Below are 20,275 nucleotides of genomic sequence, written 5' to 3'. Positions count from 1 at the left end.
TGGACTCCAGGACGGTCCAGGCGGAGCAGGCTGGTCAAGGGACCAGGGTGGAGCAGGCTGTGGGCATGGCCATGGCGGAGCTGTAGGACCCTCGGGCGGTCCATGGCGGTGGTGACCCTTCGGGTGGCCATGGTGGTGAGGACCCTTCGGGTGGCCATGGTGGTGAGGACCCTTCGGCTGGCCATAGTTGTGAGGACCCTTCGGCTGGCCATGGTGGTGAGGACCCTTCGGCTGGCCATAGTTGTGAGGACCCTTCGGCTGGCCATGGTGGTGAGGACCCTTCGGGTGGCCATGGTGGCGAGGATCCTTCGGGTGGCCATGGTGGTGAGGACCCTTCGGGTGGCCATGGTGGTGAGGACCCTTCGGGCGGCCGTGGCGGTCTTTTTTCAGGCCTCCGTGGGTCTTTGGCCGGCCACGGCGAAGGCGTATAGCCCCCCCCCAAATTTTCTTGGGGAGCAGGACAGGTTCAGGATCAGGAATAGACACCGGCTCAGGGACAGACACCGGCTCAGGAACAGACACCGGCCCAGGAACAGACACCGGCCCAGGCTCAGCAGCCACTAGAACAATAACGGCCACAAAGACAGACACAAACACAGAAACCGGCTCAGGAACGGGAACAGACACCGGCTCAGGAACGGGAACAGACACCGGTTCAGGCTCAGTAACCACTAGAACAGTAGCGGCCACAAGGACAGACACAAAAACAGAAACAAACATTGGCTCAGGAACAGCAGACACTGGTTCCGGCTCAGGAACAGCAGACACTGGCTCCGGCTCAGGAACAGCAGACACTGGCTCCGGCTCAGGAACAGCAGACACTGGCTCCGGCTCAGGAACAGCAGACACTGGCTCCGGCTCAGGAACAGCAGACACTGGCTCCGGCTCAGGAACAGCAGACACTGGCTCCGGCTCAGGAACAGCAGACAGGCAGACACTGGCTCCGGCTCAGGAACAGCAGACACTGGCTCCGGCTCAGGAACAGCAGACACCGGCTCCGGCCCAGGAACAGCAGACACCGGCTCCGGCTCAGGAACAGCAGACACTGGCTCCGGCTCAGGAACAGTAGACACTGGCTCCGGCTCTGGCGGGCAGGCCACGGGCTCAGGCCATACTGGACTTGGAACTGGTTGGAGTGGGACATCTTCCACGTGGTAGCTGGACCCACATGCCCACAACGTGTGATCCACAAATTCTAGGAAGGACATATTTAGGTCCTTTACCAGAAGTATCTGGGCTAGTGGGTCCTTCAGTCCACCCCAGAAACTCCGTGTAAGTTCCTCATCCTCCAAAGTTACATCATCATAGATGTCGAGGTAACGCCCCGCATACTCCTCAAGAGAGAGCTCCTTCTGGAAGAGGATTGGTATTTCCATGGGGCTCCCCCTCGGGTTTTTTTTTTTTAAAGGTTGGTCGTTCTGTCAGGGTTGTTGCAGGATACTGAAGACGAGGGAACAGAATTTCAATGCAGCTGGTTTATTCACAAACTCAGGTACAGGAACTCAGGAACACACAACCATACATCGACGACGACCAACAAACACTGAGGGAAAACACAGGGCTTAAATGAACAGGGACTAATAGGATGATTAACTGAACACAGGTGAAGGGAATAACTAATTAGACAGAGCGGGAAAACTAACAGGACTGAAATAAAATCACAAAAGACGGGGGTGAACAAGATCACAAAACTGAACTTATAACAAGACTAAACCAAAATCACAAATACAGGGGGAAACCAGATAACAAAACAGAACTTAAACACATAGAAACATGACAGAGGCGGGGTGAGCAAAGCTCATTATCATTTAAAATCATATGCACTGAAACGGCGTGCTGAAAACAGAGCTGTTGACCAAGTAAAATAAGTGTTTTCTTACAATACTAATGAGAATTTCTAATTAAAGTATATTACAAACTTTTAATTTAGACCCTAAAGAATCATACTAGCTTGTACAAAAATGGCATTATATGACCCCTTTAAGTGTGATAATTAATCTGCTATGTCATGTTTATGACAATTTATGTTGTTTTGGTGATGTCAAGTTGTCATTACCAAGACACTGACAGGTTATGATGTATTGGTTTATGTCAAGTTGTCATAACAAACACATCTCAAACAATGTCATATTTGCATTAAAAATGTCATAATTGAGCGAATGACACTTAATGACAGTTGTCATAAACATGCATAAACCCTCCTTCATATTCATGACATGTGTCATGCCATGATTATGAAGGTGTCATGTCAGTCTTATGCACACCCCTTCAAGTAAAGTGTTACCAAAATAACTTTAGGGCGCATTTGTATGTAAGACAACAACTCCCACAATGCACCACATTGCACAGCTCCGCAAGCCATTCCCACTAATCCAGAACAGCGCAAACATCAGGGAAATCACTCTTTCGTCTACAAGGCTAACGTTAGCTGCCACCAGAGTTAGAAATTCATTTCACACAAAATTTCTAGTTAGTTGGCTGTGGCGAGCAGGACGAGGCCGAGGGACGTGAGAGGACGGCGCGAGGCCGGTGGCGTGAGTGATAATGAACGACACCTGTGAGACGCACCGGTCTCGCATCTCTCACCGAGGAGCGGAAGCATAAAAGGAGGAGCGACGACAGGGCAGATCGAGAGAGGAACAGGCCTGATTTTATGTTGTGTTTTGTTTCTGTTGTGTGTGGCCAGCAGTCGTCCGCGAGGGGCTGCTGGCTTATACTTTTGTTTTGTATTTGTTTATTTTACTATTAAAATGTTTAAATGTTCGCCGGTCCCCGCCTCCTTCTTCCCACAACAACGAACCCCGTTACATTGGCAAACTCATTAGTGAATTACTCCTCGTTTGTATTTCTTTCTATATGGTGAATTATTGCATGATACCGGGATGTTCAGTCAGGCGAAACTCGTCTGATTCAGAGATTTCGTCAAGGAGAAATTGCCATCGTTGAAATTCTCTGCAGCAGACGGACTCTATCTGTGTCCGTAGCGCACAGCGAGAGCACAGGCACCAGCAGTCCGCCCAGCTCGACCCAGTCCGGGCTCCTCATCCGCGACAGGCAGGTCTTCTGACTCGGCTGCAGAAGCCGCAGCAGACGCCTCCTGTTCCTCCATCAGCTTCACTATATTGCGGCTCGTAAAGATAGCCACGAACATCGGATTCGAGCAGTAGAATTTCAAAATCCTCTTCTTCCATATCATGTTTAGTTTCTTCCGTCATTGTCGTTACTTCCTCCACAGCGCTTGTTAGCTTAGCTTCCGAACAAGATGGCTGATATTGATTTCAGTATCTGCAAGTGAAGTCCAACCCACTGATCTGTAATAGGTCTGTAGCGTGAGTGGGTCCCACACCCTGGATAAATGATAAGCTAGTGTTTGTAGTCTCAACCCTTATACAAAGAAATGGGACTTCCTGCTTTTTATGACGCAAAATGACGATTTTTACGTCATAAAAAGGTGCCAGGTCCAGAAGTAAGGCCAGGGCATTAAAGGAGCACTTCACCCATTTCAACATTAATCTTTATTGAAAGTGGGTCATATATGTAGTCGAAATGTAAAAGAATTTCTCCCATCTCAGGAGAAAATAAGGGAATAAACCATGACCATTCATAAATATGACTGGGTTTCTAAAGATACAAAGCTTAATGCAAATGGGTGAAGTGTCCCTTTAACGTGAATATGACGGATCGTCAGACAAGCACAACTGTGACAGGTCGTCAGGATGACGAATTTAACTATAATAATGGATCGCCAGGTAGACGTATATAGCGGTAACAGGTCGAGTTGCAGGCACATAACCGTGTCCTGCCACAGAAAGATTTTTGCCAGCTGAGCTGATGGTTATTATCTTCACCTGTAGCTACGAGTGAGCATCAGTAGCATGAGTCGCATTGGAGTGACGTCAACTCCCCTCTTCGATTGATTGGGTAGAGGAGGAGCTGTCAATCTAGAACTAATGGACCAATAGAGCATCACAGTCCCGCCCACAGCCCGAGAGAGCTTTGGTGCCGGAAGTAAATTTCCCATTAATTTCTCCCATTGACGTTTTGGAAAATCCGTATCTAAAGAGTTTTAGAGCATGTCTGAGGATAACCAGCTACGGCTGAACTCATAAGCATTCAACATATCATTTCGAGTGAAAAAACGAAGAGAAAACCAAAAAAAAGTCAAAGGTACAAGACTGTGTACATATTTTCATTTCCGAGCGAAGGAACTACTCATCCCATAAACCACTGCGCCTCACTGAAGTCGACTGAAGCCACAACCGCGAAAGAGTCTTTTGAGTGACTTCCAAATCTGACGACGGCCACGTGAACTTTTTCCTCAAGTGAATTTTATATAGTGAATGTGCAGGGAAACTCATTTTCTTCGATTTACTGAAGCTTATATGTAAAACGCATTTGCAGCTGCACAGCTAACACATTGAGCATCTGGCTCGCTCATAGGCTGTGCTGCGGCAACTGCACATCCAATGGCGCGGGCGCCTCTGACGTGCGACCAATGAACTAGCCCTACGTCATTACACAATCTTCAGTCTTCACGGACCTTCGCGGGGTTTAACCAGAGCCGTTAAATATGGGTTTAACCAGACAGTTATACGACTTCCACCAATCAGATGCATCACTGTGGGATTGTGGGATTGTTCAGGATTGTGGGTAATGAAGTACTTATCCAAGACATCGCGAATAAAAGGCATTTATCTTAAAACAAGGTTAGTGCCCCATGAACTTTTGGCGTTTATATGAGCATATACAATCGCTTAGTACAGCCGTAGCTGGTTTTAAGTCTACCATGTATGGTTACGTTTTAATGGCTTATACCCCAACTGTCAATGGAGAAATTGTATTGAATTCTTACTTCCGGCACCGGCTGTGGGCGGGACTGTGATGCTCTATGGTGACGCTTAAGCCCGCCCTAATTTACATGAAACTGGAACTGCAAAATTTGGAAGAGCAAGCGCAGAACATGAACATAAATTTAAGTTTCGTGCAAAATATTTTTTAATGTGTTTAAAGTTTTTATTCATGCTTGTTATTTTTTGATTCACGCTTATTATATTTTGATCTGTGACCACGTTCTTTGCTTTTCTGATAATTTTGCATTATTTTTTCAGTTTGTGCAATATATTTTAACATGTGTTTTTACATTTTTGAATCACGCTTATGATTTTTTGATCGGTAGCCGCTATACATTTGGCGGGATTTTGATCCCATACTGCTGCGTCTGTGTAGATGAGAGAAGCAAAGTGTATGCGCGTTGTGCACATGCTACATTTTGGCCAAGCATGCGCCCTTAAAATAGCATCTGAATAACGCGCTACTGACTAGACTAGGTTCTCTTACGAGAGGTTCTCTCGTATTGTGTAAGTTAGCTTACTCTACGGGAAAGATGAATCTTTTCGAGATATTGAAGCCAAAAAATTATTCATAATTTTTGTATTCATTGTCAACGCAGTGCAGCAGCTAGCAGACCTAGAGCAGGCTGTCTAGCGTGCTCATAGGCTGCCCTGCGGGAACTGCAGCAGCCTACCACTGAGCCCGACGTGACATCACATCCAATGAAGGGCGCTCGCGCCTTCACAGCGTCATAGCCCGCCAGTATGGGCGTGGCTTAGCGTATATAAGCAGGGCTCGGAGGCTGTTTCTCTGATTTTCATCTCTTCAGCGAAGCTCTTCGCATCGCTGGATCCGAGAGAAACCGCGTCGCCGTCTGAGGAAGTGAAAAGCCAGCCGGAAGCCGGTCACCACCGCCTTCAGCCATCCGTGCGAGCTACACTATCCGCGGTGCTTAATTTGTAAAGTGGGAGGTCCCGGAGCGCAGAGGGGGGGTGGATCCGGCGACTCAAAATGGGGGTTGGAGGTAACAAAAAAAAAAAAAGAAGAAGCTACGTAGCTTCTCTGACTAAAAAAAACCTTAACAACGCTGTGTGTGTATCAGGGCAATGTTTATTTTAATTTCAGAACATGCACTACATGGGTGCAAAATGTTGAAAAAAAAAACGTTTTCACAAGCAGCAAGGGGGTCGCACACCGGACGAGAAGCTAAAACTAAATGTATATTGCATGCAGCACAGGGTGAAGTCAGACAGTATTTACATTAACAACGCCGAATGGCGCTGCCGGTGTGTGTACATAGAAAATAATTGTCACGGAATGGGTAAAACAGAAAGCAAGGATCCAAGTGCAGGAAGGATATTTATTAAACAAACAAAACAAACTACAAACCAAAACCACCCTGTAGGGGAAAACAACAGAGAACTCGGGTATGCACTGAAAACACAAGGGAAACATAGATAACGAACCAGCACAGGACTGCGAACACAGGGAGACTAAATGGGGAACAAACAAGGAAGGTAACGAACAACAGGTGGAGAGGAATAATCAATTATCAGGTAACGAGATGGGAGGGGCTGACAATTGACAAGAGAGCACATGGCACGGGAATACAAGAAGCTATGTGCTCACAATAAACCAGACTAACATAAACACAGGACAAACCAGGAATGTCAGAGTTCTGTCACCAACAGAAATATAATCCAGACAGAAGTGACAGAACCCTGACAATAATGTGTTAGAATTTTAAAGACGTGGCGTGGCGCAGCCCGACGCGGCGCTGCGCTTCTCGTACGGTGTGCGACCCACTTTACCCTGAAAATTCACCTAAAAAACGCATCGAAACTGCAAACACAAGATTTTTGTGGAACTTCAATGGGGAATAAAGACTAACAAGACAGATAACAACGTTGAACACTACACAAACAGTAATTATTAATTTTCCATAGTGATACAGGAGGTGCCGGATCCAATAAAAAAGGTTCCGGATCCAACGTTGGAGGTGCCGGAACATGTTCGGACAGCGAGGAATGGTCGGGCTCTCATCACTCCGCCTCCTCCTCGATCCAGGAATCCGGCCGGACCCGTGCTGGAGTGGACGCCAGCTCATGCGCCTCCTCTCACAGGCCGTCGACTGCCTCGGCCTCGAGTGGTCGCCGCCCCCAGAGCCCGCGCCTAACAGAATCGACGGCTTCTTTCTTCAGAATCGCCGCCGTCAAGCGCCCGCCTCCAGATCCGCGCCCTTTCTGCCTGAACTCCACACAGAGCTTGCTAAATTGTGGAATGCACCATTCTCCGCGAGGCTCCACCCTCAAGTCTCCGCGTCGCTCTCCCAAGTGGATGGCGCCGCCGAGAAGGGATATTCTTCTATTTCCCCTGTGGAGGAAGCGGTTGCAGCGCACTTTTGTCCACCCTCCGCGAGATAGCGCTCAAAGTCTGCGCTCCCGTCCAAGGCCTGCAGGACCACGTCTGCTTTTGTCAGCCGCGCTTACGCCGCAGCAGGACAGGCCGCGTCCGCCCTGCACTCGATGGCTGTGCTTCAGATCCTTCAAGCAGATCTTCTTCGTGAGTGGGACGAGAGAGGACGGGATCCAGCCGCCGTCACGAACCTGAGAAGCGCGACGGACCTTTCCCTTCGCGCTACCAAGTCCGCAGCACAGGCCATAGGAAAATGCATGGCTGCGCTAACTGCTACAGAGAGGCACCTCTGGCTGACGCTTCCTGACATGAGGGAATCTGAGGGCGCCACGTTTCTCAACGCGCCACTCTCCCCCACTGGTCTCTTCGGCCCAGCGGTGAACGGGATCGTCGACCGCTTCTCCGAAGTACAGAAGACCATGCAGGCCATGAACTTGTTCCTGCCGCGACGCTCTAGTTCCGCTGCAGGCCGCTCACGTGACCAGCCTCCTGCACGAGCTACTTCACAGCGTCCAGCTCAGCCTAGCCAGCCTTCGCAGCGATGCCAGGGCACCCGCCCTCGATCGCGCTCGGACAGCCGCCGCAGACTGCCCCCCCCTCGTGGGCCTCGGCCTAAGATCGTGCTAAAGCCTGAGCACGCGAAGCCATCCTAGCGTCAGCGGGGAAAAGACGGTCGAGTCCCGCCGCGGCTGGACCACCATCAAAACTCCCCTCCCTGTCAGTCCCTTTCAAACAGGCTACTGCAGAGGTACATTCAGCAGCCAACGAGCCGGTTACACTGCCCTCTCGCCTGCACACAACCGCCGGCCCAGAGAAATCTCGTAAAGAGTGTAATGTCTGGTTATCCGGCTCACGCCGATGGTGTTTTAAGTGTAGAAAAAGTGCCCACATCTCAGTGTTCACCCCTACACACAAGCACAACACTTCCCGTGTCACTCACAAAAATCACTCTCATAAAGCGGGCAAAAGCCGCTCGAGTGTTAAATGTAGGGAATGTGTCCACGAGTCTCTGTCACACGGCCATTACAAACTTCTATCAGTCAAGTTATGAATGTAAGTCTCGTGCCAGCTCAACAGTGCTCACGCTTACTAACACACACATCGCTTCAAGCGCCGTGCGCGCCTCTCAGAGTTGTCACAAAACGCCCCCCATCCCAAGCGATCGGGGCGTCACAATTAAATGTAAGTCCCGTGCCCGCTCACGAGCGCCCACGCTTACTAATAAACACTCTGACCAAAGCGCCGGTCACGCGTCGCAGGGTTATCACAAAACGCCTCCCATCAAAAGCGATCGGAGCGTCATATATGAATGTAAGTCTCGTGCCCGCTCACAAGCGCTCACGCTCACTAACAAGTGCCTCGCCAAGGGCGCTGCCCGCGCATCACAGCGCGATCACAAAACGCTCCCCATCAAAAGCGATCGGGGCGTCACATATAAATGTAAGTCCTGTGTCCGCTCACGAGCGCTCACGCTTACTAATAAACACTCTGGCCAAAGCGCCAGCCGCGCGTCACAGAGTTATCACAAAATGTTCCCCATCAAAGGCGATCGGGGCGTTGCATACGAATGTAAGTCTCGTGCCCGCTCCCAAGCTCGCTGGCTTACTAATAAACGCTTCCCCCAGGGCGCCGCTTGTGCATCACAAAGTGATCAAAGAACGCTCCCCATTCCCAGCAATCAGGAAGTCACACATGAATCAGCATGCCACCGCTTTCAGCGAGCCGCCGTATTTCCAAGCACAGAGGGCGCGCGCGGAGGCCATTCAACCCCTAGCTATACATATAAAAGCATGGGAAGCTATCCCAGGGGTATCAGAATGGGTGCTGAGCACAATAAGACAGGGCTATTCGCTACAGTTCGATCGCCGTCCCCCGCGCTTTCAAGCGCGTGCCGCGGCGACAGTGACGAAGGAGCACATCTACTCCGCGCAGAAATAGCGAAGCTCTTGTGCAAAGGGGCCATAGAACTGGTACCGCCTTCTCTGAGCGAGTCAGGCTTCTACAGCCGTTATTTTCTCGTACCCAAGAAGGACGGAGCCCTCAGACCTATTTTAGATCTGAGACATTTGAACAAAGTGCTTGTGAAAAGACCGTTCAAAATGCTTACAACCAGGAAAATCCTCGCACACGTTCGCCCGAAGGACTGGTTTATTTCTCTCGATCTGAAAGATGCCTATTTTCAGATTCAGAAAATACCCTGTCACAGGCCATTCTTGAGATTCACCTTCGACGGTCAGTTATGTCAATACACCGTCCTCCCGTTCGGCCTGTCATTGGCACCTCGCACATTCACGAAGTGCATGGACGCGGCCCTCGCGCCCTTGAGAAATTAGGGCATGCGAATTATGAACTATTTGGACGATTGGCTGATTCTGGCACAGTCAGAGACGGAACTGTTGTCTCACAGAACAGTGCTTCTCAGTCACCTGGAAAGCTTGGGTCTCTCGGTCAACTGGACCAAGAGCTCATTAACGCCCAGTCAGTCAGTTTCTTTTCTGGGAATAGAACTGGACTCTGTGGCCATGACGGCTCGTTTATCGACACAGCGCGCGCGCCGTGTTAGTCACCTAGCTGCTTCTTTCCAGAAAGGCAGCATCGTTCCCCTGAAGACATTTCAGAGGATGCTGGGCTATATGGCCACAGTCGCGGCAGTGCTTCAGCTGGGCTTACTGCGCATGCGCCCACTGCAACGCTGGCTGAATGCCCGTGCGTCTCGCGGGGCCTGGACAACCGGCTGCAAACGAATCAGAGTGACTCAGAGCTGCATCTCAGCTCTGCAGCCCTGGTTAGTGGCCGACTGGTATCAGCGGGGTGTGATGATGGGAGCTGTCTCATATCGAAAAGTCATCCTGACGGATGCGTCCAACTCAGGTTGGGGCGCTCTCTTCGAGGGCAGACCGGCCTTTGGACTTTTGTCAGACCAGGAGAAGCTCCTCCACATAAACTGTCTGGAAATGTTGGCGGTCGAGAACGCGTTTCCTCACGTTTTTACAGGACCACCATGTTCTAGTCCGCTCGGACAACATGTCTGTAGTGTCCTACGTGAACCGTCAGGGCGGGGTCAGATCCAGAAACCTCTGCGATCTGACGGAACGCCTCCTCGTTTGGTCTCAGCATCATCTGCGCTCGCTGAGAGCTTCGCATGTGCCAGGCCACCTGAACGACGGCCCAGACAGACTGTCCAGGAACAATGTTTCCCCAGGGGAATGGTCCCTGCACCCCCAAACAGTCCAAACACTATGGCGCCTTTTCGGCAGAGTGGAGGTCGACCTCTTTGCGTCAGAAGACAACGCTCACTGCCCAATGTTCTTTCCAAAGAACGAGGACGCGCTGGCCCAAACCTGGCCCAGCCCCCAGTTGTATGCTTTCCCTCCGATTTCACTGTTGCCACAGGTAATCAAGAGAATCAGGGAAACGCAACACTCGGTGCTCCTTATAGCCCCGCGTTGGGAGAATCAAATTTGGTTCCCGGAGCTGACGCGGCTGTCACTTACAGCCCCGTGGCCTATTCCGGTGAGAACAGATCTCCTCTCTCAAGCTCGCGGCACGATCTGGCATCCCCATCCAGAGTGCTGGTCTCTGCACGCATGGTTGATCAACGGATACCCATTATCCTGCCAGATGGAGTGATGAACACGATTATGCAATCCAGAGCTCCCTCTACTAGAAAGCTCTACACATCTAAATGGCATGTGTTCTCCAAATGGTGCACCGACAGACGACAGAACCCACAGACATGTGGGGTTTCGCAGGTGCTCGTCTTCCTTCAAGAGCTGTTGGACAAGGGCAGGTCCCCCTCCACACTCAAAGTGTACGTGGCGGCCATCGCAGCATTCGCAGAGTCGACGCGTAGCCAGTCAATAGGAAGAAATGAGCTGGTCATCCGTTTCCTTAGAGGAGCTAGAAGGATGAACCCTCCGCGGCCCCCGTCAGTTCCTATCTGGGATCTTTCATTGGTCTTAGAGGCCCTGAAAACATATCCCTTTGAACCATTAGATTCTGTGGATCTGAAATACCTCTCGCTCAAAACCGTTTTTCTGACAGCACTGTCATCAGTCAAACGTGTGGGCAGAGCCGGATTATCCATAAGGGCACTTGGGCCAGTGCCCAGGGGCACCAACCATTCACAACCACTAGGGGGGCACCACATGAGTCAAGCTTTAAAAATATTTTTCGTAAATTGTTATATTATTAACTTGAAATTCTTGAAAGACCATAAATAAATCGTTTATGAACACTAATTTAACAATAATAATAACAATAATAATTTAATAATAAATTATAAATAAATAAAGATTACATGACCACTATCACTCCCCCTCCCCAATCTGTCAGAGTTGAGTTGGTCCACAACAAATACGTGCAAACGTGTCATTTTTTTAGCGGCTACAGAAAATGAATCTAAATCAAAACTGGACAGATGTCAATTGAGTGGTTTTGCAAAAAGAAAGTTAAAGAAAGACAAGGACGCTAGACGTTTAGCTACAATTCACAATGTTCCAGGGATCGAAAGATTTTTTGTGAGAACATCACTAGTTTTTTGTGAGAACATCACGGGAATTGCGATCACTAGCAGCGCTGAGTCTGACGAAGCCGGAGCTAACTGTGGAGACGGTAGCTGCTAACAAAGAAATGGACTTTGGGGATGTAGTTGACACCTTTGCTTGCGCAAAATCAAGGAAGAAGCAGTTCTGCTAAACTTAATACATGAAAACGTTTTATGTATTGTATATGTATTGACATACATTGCGCGCTCCGCCCCTTTCAGGCGCTCGGAGCAGCTTTTTGTTTCGTTTGGTGGGCGCACCAAGGGTCTCGCCGCCTCGAAACAGAGCCTGTCCAGATGGATAGTGGACGCTATTGCTGCTGCTTACGCGTCAAAAGATCTGCAGTGCCCTTTGGGCATCAGGGCTTATTCCACTAGAGGCATGGCCTCATCGTGGGCATGGTCCAGCGGAATTTCTATTCATGACATTTGTACGGCGGCAGGCTGGGCCTCTCCGTCTACATTTGTGAGGTTTTATAACCTGGAATTTCCCGCCTTGCAGGCTAAACTTTTGTCAGTCTAATAGTGTGTATGATCTGCCCGCATTTCTGCGCGCAGTCTACTATCACGAGACTAAGCTCTTCTGGTTGAGCCGCACTATAATGGGCCGTTATATCAGACCGGCTATGCTGCTCTGCATTTCCCATGGGGTGCTTATACATGTGTCGGCCCACGATGCTGGCCCCTATTTTTCCACTTATCTTGTTTCCCGACTCGGGGACTCCCGACAAGTGGATGCTTGGCGCGCACGGTGTTGACAAAGGGTTCCCGTAGCGTAAGCTAACTTACGCAATACGAGAGAACCTCTCGTAAGAGAACGTATCGGTTACATAACGTAACCTCGGTTCTCTCTAGAAGAGGGAACGAGTATTGCGTAACCTGCCGTGCTCGCGCCACGAGCGACTTTCGCTTCAGTCGATGAAAACCAGAGAAACAGCCTCCGAGCCCTGCTTATATACGCTAAGCCACGCCCATACTGGCGGGCTATGATGCTGTGAAGGTGCGAGCGCCCTTCATTGGACGTGACGTCACGTCGGGCTCAGTGGTAGGCTGCTGCAGTTCCCGCAGGGCAGCCTATGAGCACGCTAGACAGCCTGCTCTTGGTCTGCTAGCTGCTGCACTGCGTTGACAATGAATACAAAAATTAAGGATAATTTTTTGGCTTCAATATCTCGAAAAGATGAATCTTTCCCATAGCGTAAGCTAACTTACGCAATACTCGTTCCCTCTTCTAGAGAGAACCGAGGTTACGTTAGGTAACCGATATGTTTTTCCTGGTCAGTGGCGGAATTGTTTTCTGGAACTGCAAAATAGCACCAAGGAACGTTTGCGCCGGAACACGCCTCCTCTTTTCGCTGAACCGCCCTCGGGAGTGCAAGTTCATTCCCTAATTTACCGACGTGCGTCTGTGGAGGGAAAAGTCCGCTGTGCGTAGGGTGCAAAATAGGAATGATACATGTGTCAGTGTACAAAGTCAATTGCTCATTCCCTAATTTACCGACGTGCGTCTGTGGAGGGAAAAGTCCACTGTGCGTCGGGTGATAAATAGGAATGATACACGCATCGTTGTACAAAGTCAATTGCACTGGGTGCAAGATAGGGCCCATAATCTAAAAATAACAGATTCCACTCTTGCTTCAGCTTCTATAAATTTTTATCAACTCTGTCTCCACTTATCTTCTCTCTCAAGTTCAGTAGCCTAAATATAAAAATTGCCCTCTTACGCATGCGTACTGTTTTAAATTGAAATTAAGTTGATCTATGCAATTGTTTTCAAATCTGAATTGAAATTAAGCTGCAAATGGGTGTTCTTAAATGTTGGACCTTTTGGACATGATAGAACACAAGCAACCAAGTTTCAAATGCGACAATGTCATTCACTGGGCTCTCAAGTTTTGAAGACAGGCAAGAGTGACATAACATTTTTTTCATTGGTTGTTGCGTTAAATTTTACCCAGATACCATACTATGGTGCTATTTTCTGATTAGCTGTTGTGTAGCCCCTTTCTTTTTTTGATTGGCTGATAAGTGGCAGGCTCGACTAAGAACTCCAGGGGAGACGCTTGATTCCTGCCGGTTCCATAGTGAGACCGGCGCGGCCAGAGAAATTTTGGGCGCTGCGGCATATTAAATATATTATAAATAATTTTTCCGCGTGAGAAATACAATGTGTGGCGGGAGTGCGTGACAAAAGACCGAAATGAGTGACTGTCACGCTCAATGCGTGACACTTGAGAGCCCTGATTCACTTGAAGCTCTTAAAGACAATCAAGCAAAAAATGCCCTATTTAATTTTAAGGCTCAGAGAGAGGGTGAAAAACAGCCATGCAAAACCAAATTATGATTGTTTTAGTATAACAAAGTGACTTATGTTATTAAGTTAGTTTTGAGTCTAACAAAAAGTATTAAATTGTTTAAAAATGCATGATATAACTCTTTTAAAATTTCAGCCATTCAGTAATCTAATGAAACAATGGACACGAAAGCTAGTTCTGAAAATAACACTTTATTTGCTTCTAAATTCTAGCGATTTAACACATGTCAGTGATACGCCTCATGCTCATGAATCTCATGTTGCTATATCCCATATCTCTGAAGCTCCTGTACTCTCCGGGCCTAAAGTATATCATCCTGCCTCTGTAGTTGGGCTGCTCATGCATGAGCCAATGACCATCCATCACATGACAGGACTGGCAGTCAGACATACGGAAACGATCCATGATGTTTTCACAGTCATCCATCAGCTCGTACATCTGTCCTCCAAAGTTATCCCTCTCATAGATCCTCATCCTGAAGGATCCCCTGTACTGTAAAACAAAAAAAGATTATTAATTTAGCAGATTTTCAGCAATGCATGCATAGTATACCATAAAAATTATGAAAAAATTGTGCATTGTTAAATCTGCACAACACCATTAACAAAGTGAGACCCTTACTGCAGGAATCATGCGGCAAGATCTGATACTGTCGAACATCATGCCCATGCTCATCATGCGCTGCATGTCATGGTACTCGCCCCTCCTCAGGAAGAACTGGTTGCCCATGAAGCTATTGCGCTCATAGACCATGAAACAACCGCTCTCCACCCTGATGGAACCAACGCGGCTCAGGTATGAGGAGATATCAGAACAGTCGTTAATACACTCATAGTTGCGGCCCTGGAAGTTCCTGTCCTCGTAGAAGATGACCTGTTGATGAAATTAAAAAATACACTGTTTTTAAATAAACAGAATGCTTTTTAGATCTGAATTGCATCAGGTTTCAAACAAATACTATCAAATATTAAGCAATTGTATTAAGCATACTTTTTTCAAGCACTATTACCTTGCCCATGGTGGTGATGTGTTGTTTTTCTCAGTGCTTCAGCTCACTGTACCAGCTGTACTTTGATGGCCTTTGGTTGTGGTTTTTATACAAGAACCAGGGGCTCACATTTGTTGTTATTCAAATGCCAAAAGCTGATGATTAAGCAGTATGACTTCTGCTGAAGTAGTCCTGTAAACTGAAACAATAGATTTTATCCATACATCTCTGGCAGCTTTTTGTGCATTGTCTTTTACAGTATAGACAAAGCTTTAGTCACATCCAGAGCGAATGTGACCGTATTCACATGACAGAGACAATGTAGCTGACAGCTTTCCCCTTATCATATTAACTAGTTTTACAAAAGGGACAAAATAGAATTCAACTAACCTTTTATACTTATAATTGTAATTATAAATGTAATTTGTATACTCAAACAAGGTAAGATTGGATGTCAGGCCATGGAAATAAATGCTCTTTATGCACAAGTATAGCATTCATCACATACAAACATACAATATTTATCTTTGTATTTACAGTCTCTTGTAACTATGCATGTGCCATTAAATGTGCTAAATATTTTATTTTATATTTATAAATATACATTTATTACTCATATTTAAATATTGCACATGGAAACAGAGAGAATTCAGTTTCCTCAATTTCTTACATGCACAGTACAAGCAGGATTGCTCCTGCCAAGAGAAATTCAATTGACCATGGTAGATGAGCATCAAATTAACCAAGCAAAAGTAGTATTTGTTTTTTATTAAAATAATACATTTAATCCAAATAATACATATATTTAAACACCTTTATATATATATATATATATATATATATATATATATATATATATAAAGGTGTTTAAATATATGTATTATTTGGATTAAATGTATTATTTTAATTAAAATAAATTTATATATTATAACAATGAATTATTATAATTAATAAATAAATATATTTATATATATATTTAAACACGTGGATGAGAATATTTAACGAGTACGATTTTAGATGTTTGAAATGGTATTATTCATTATTTATATATACCTTTCATATTTGTGTTTCTTTCACTTCATAGTGCAAGCTTTTGACATATCATTTGAAATATAATTAAAACCTTTTATGTTCCATCTGTTCAACAACAGAATCTCACAGACCCATAATCTATTCTGCTGTCTTTATACAGTCTGCAGGTAAGAGTGATGAGTATGTGCTTCTTATAAATATATGTGCTTCTTAGTTTCAATAGAGAAATAAAACTTATTTTTTGTTTATTAATGTAGGCAGTGACTTTAGTTTAGATCAGATTTTCTGAAGAATTTATGGGAAATCCAGGTAAATATTTTCCTGTATGTATTGTACACTGAAAACCCGGATATGTTCTACTAACTCAAAGAATTTTGAGGCAAATGATTGCCTCTATTTTTTAAGTTTGCAAACTTAAATATCATCAGGAAGCATAGTTAGTTTTTTTAATAATTGTAAATTACAAATAAACATTAATTTAAATCAAAATATATATTTAGTGTTTTGTTCATCTTAATTTAATGCAACTCAAAGTTTTAAGTACTGACAACTTTAATTACTTCACTTATGCAACTAAAAATATCCCTTTATACATATCAAAATTTTACTTTATCTAAACTTAGTTTTTTTAAGTCACTTTAAATGTTATTAAATTAAATTATATAATTTCATATAACTTAAATTGTAGTAGCAATGTTACTTAAATATTTTGTGGCAACTGATTGCCTTTTTTTTTTTTTTAGGTTTCCTCTACTCGAATATCTATTTTACAACTTAGACAGCACTGTAAACCCGAATAAGTTGGCAAAACGAAAAAAAATTCTCAAAATTTTTAAGTTTAGAAATTGAAAGTTTAAGCAGAACTGGCAGATTTTTATTTTGTACTCTACATTTTACTTGTTCTTAACTTGAAATGTTTGAGTAGACTAATTCATACATTTATCTTAAAATGCTCCAACCTTAAAGTTTATATTTTTATTAGTATAAACTTAGCTAGCTATAACAAACTAGTTCAATAAATGCTAACTTGCTCACTTGCTAACATGTTAACAATAGCATGGTATAGCTGTATGAGTGCAGCAATATAAAGCTTTTAACATTGTTCTCAAACCAAGCCGCATATTCTCCTAAAATCAACATTAACAGAACTTTTTCTAAATTAGCATAACAAAACATTAGTCACTAATCTCCCACTTAACATTAATCTTGCACAAAAAAAAAACATAATATTACACTTAATTTTAACATGGATTCTCCCTTTCGTGTGCCATCTGGAAAGCATGCTGGGAAATAGAAATCCCAGTTTCAGTTAAATTTAAGTTTTTCTGTAAACTTAAACCGGAATAAGTTGGAAAAACTTAAATAAAATTAGGTAATTGGTTACATCAAATTTTTAAGTTAAGAAATTTAACGTTTAAGTAAGCAGAACTTGCAGATTTTTATTTGTAATCATACATTTTTATTGCTGTTAACTTGAAATATAAAAACTAAATCTCCTACTTAACATTAATCTTGCACAAACATTTTTTTACATAACTCTTAATTTTAGCATTTACTCTACCTTTTAAGTGTCATGGCAATAGAAATCCCAGCCCAGTTTCAGTTAAATTTAAGTTTGTCTAAATTAAAAGAAACAAGTTCATGGAACTCAAAACAATGAAACAATTCAATTTACTTAAAATTTGTCAGTTTTGTGAACTCAAAAGAATAAAAAAGTTCTAAATAATCATAAAAGTTCATTTGATTGAACAAATTTGTATATTTTAAGTTGGCCATACTCAAACCAATTAATTATTTTGAGCGTTAGGGTTTACAGTGCATGTTTGACATTAAAATATTTGATTATGGTTGAATCTATTTTTTCAAGTTCCCTAAACTCTAAACTTTATCGGAGTTGTAAAAACTTCATAAAATATTTAGTGTTAACTTAAATCTCTGATAGATGTTGAATGAACTCAAAAATAATAGTTAGTTAAACATTTTGGCACATTTTGAGTAAAAGGTACTTTCCATTATAAGTTAGTTATACTGTATGGGTTTACATACAGTTTGTTGTTATTATTGTTTTATCTTTTCATAATTGTAAGATTTGTAAATGTTTAAAAATGTAAATATCAAATTAATCCTCAAGCCGTATTCGGGACAAATTTGGGCAAAATCTTTGAAAAAATTTTTTTTATACTTTCCTTAATCTGAGCGGTACAAGACCTGGCTACTTTTCCTAAGTTTGCCACCTGAACACACAATTTTTTTTTTACTCGATTCTACAATATTAAGTGGTTGAAAACTTCTTAATTTCGCGTTCGTGGATAAAAATGGGCACCCATAGGAATGAATGGGAAAAACTATAATTCAGAGCATTTAGTTTTTTATTTGTCGAATAAAAATCAATAGATCCAACACAATGCAGATCATACGATACTGGTTTATTCTTACCTTTTGGTACCATTTACTTTTTTGAGTTATTGAAATTTTATGTTTTTTTTTGTTTGAAATAAATTATAAATGATCTACTACTTTGTCTTTTCCTTATAGCATGGTTAGATTTGTCTAAGCATATTTTGGCATCTTTGTATAGTCTCACCCAACACAGATGTTTGTTTTTTTTATTACAATTTTAACTTGTGATAAAATCAAAAACTTAAGAGGTTAAATTCGTTATAACAATGGTTTATAGAGTTCAGCCTATATGCACCCATTGAGTACTATACAGCTATACAGTGGCTATTGATATTATTGTTTTTTTGTTATTTTTATACCAACATATGACACCAGATGACACCAAAGTCACCACATTTTTTTAGGTTTTGGCTGCCTGAACTTACTGGAATGAACTTTTAGAGGTAAATAAATTCAAAAATACCCCAAAAATAAAAAAATGGCATAAATTGATAGTCTTTATTTTATCGGAGATAGTGATATAACATTTATTATCAGATCACACCTGAGACCTTCGTGCCCAAATTTGTCCACGAAGGCGGAATTTAGGGCTGCTATGTGAATACGGCTTGAGGGTTAAAAAGTAAAAAAAAAGCCAGTTAATTTCTGTTATAGTCTGATGCTGACAATTCAGTAAAACAAGAGTACTTTATTATTACAAATATCATTTTATTCTTTTTTTTATTTTTTATATCCAGGCACAAGAAGTGAAAAATCAAAATGTTTATAAACAGTTATGCTTATAAACAGGAAATGAACAGTTCATATAAATTAGTGCAAGCAGAATGGCTAATAATCGTTGACTCGTCTGAAGGAGCCCACAATAGCACAGGTAGCACACCAGTCTCGGTATCTCCTGTATTCCCCAGGTTTCAGGAAGTACTGCCTCCCTCTGTAGTTGGGATATTCATAGAAGATCCAGTAGCCATTCATCACATTACAGGAGTACACATGCCGATGGTGGAAACGGTCAGACACACAGGGGCAGTCATCCATGAATTCCATCATGTGACCTCCGTAGTCAGCCTTCTCATAGATCCTCATTCTGTATTGTCCCCTGTACTGTTGACATCAAGATGCAAAGGAATGATTTAGTACACTGGCATCAAAGAAACTGTCATGTATATCCACAAAAGCAGCACATTCAGTGAACCTCACCATTGGTATCTGGCGACAGGATCGAATACAGCTACTGAAGCCCATCCATCTCTGGTAGTCAGAATACTCGCCTCGCTTCATAAAATACTGGTGGCCCATATAATTTGGACGTTCATAGATCATGAAACAGCCACTCTCTACTCTGATGGAGTTGCAGCGACTGAAGTAAGTGTGTAGGTCTGTGCAGTCGTTGCTGCACTCATAACTACGACCTTGAAAATTTTTGTCCTCGTAAAAAACAATCTGAAAAAGTTAACAAAATCAACACTTCATTTTAGTGCCGCTATCAGGAGAGTAATCCGTATGCAGCAAAGGTTAGTATACATAGGGGAGGTGCAATTCAATGTAAAAGTCATGAAAGTGGTGCCAAAAATCCTACCTTGCCCATGGTCACCGTTGGAGAGATTCCATATGCTTCCCAAGCTTTTTATACTGCCTCTTGACAAACAAAGTATTGTTATTCAAATTATCACAGGAATATGTCAGGGTACTGGCACATGTTACCTTTTTGTTAGAGCACAATATTGGGTTCAAAATATGGATTTTACTTGA

General features: G+C 43.9%; 2 protein-coding genes across 2 annotated transcripts; both read right to left on the bottom strand.

Moving 5' to 3' along the window:
- Positions 1-14,277: 14,277 nt before the first annotated feature.
- On the bottom strand, positions 14,278-15,201 carry LOC130085869 (gamma-crystallin M1). Its single transcript, XM_056251853.1, has 3 exons — positions 15,116-15,201; positions 14,728-14,979; positions 14,278-14,598 (listed from the first exon to the last, which is right to left on the bottom strand). Exons 1-3 carry the CDS (start codon positions 15,122-15,124, stop codon positions 14,323-14,325), a joined length of 537 nt encoding a protein of 178 aa, XP_056107828.1. The 5' UTR covers positions 15,125-15,201; the 3' UTR covers positions 14,278-14,322.
- A 4,048-nt stretch (positions 15,202-19,249) lies between these two features.
- Positions 19,250-20,186, bottom strand: LOC130085870 (gamma-crystallin M2-like). The gene is made up of 3 exons (XM_056251854.1): positions 20,103-20,186; positions 19,724-19,966; positions 19,250-19,627 (listed from the first exon to the last, which is right to left on the bottom strand). The coding sequence occupies exons 1-3, from the start codon at positions 20,109-20,111 to the stop codon at positions 19,355-19,357; spliced, it is 525 nt and encodes a 174-aa protein (XP_056107829.1). The 5' UTR covers positions 20,112-20,186; the 3' UTR covers positions 19,250-19,354.
- Between the last annotated feature and the right edge of the window lie 89 nt (positions 20,187-20,275).

Source organism: Rhinichthys klamathensis, unplaced genomic scaffold (assembly GCF_029890125.1).
Source record: "Rhinichthys klamathensis goyatoka isolate OS25496 unplaced genomic scaffold, OSU_Roscu_1.1 h1tg000090l_1, whole genome shotgun sequence".
In the NCBI taxonomy this organism is placed as follows: Eukaryota; Metazoa; Chordata; class Actinopteri; order Cypriniformes; family Leuciscidae; genus Rhinichthys; species Rhinichthys klamathensis.
The sequence above is the reverse complement of the archived record's forward strand: the minus strand, read 5'-3'. Positions and strand labels throughout refer to the sequence as shown.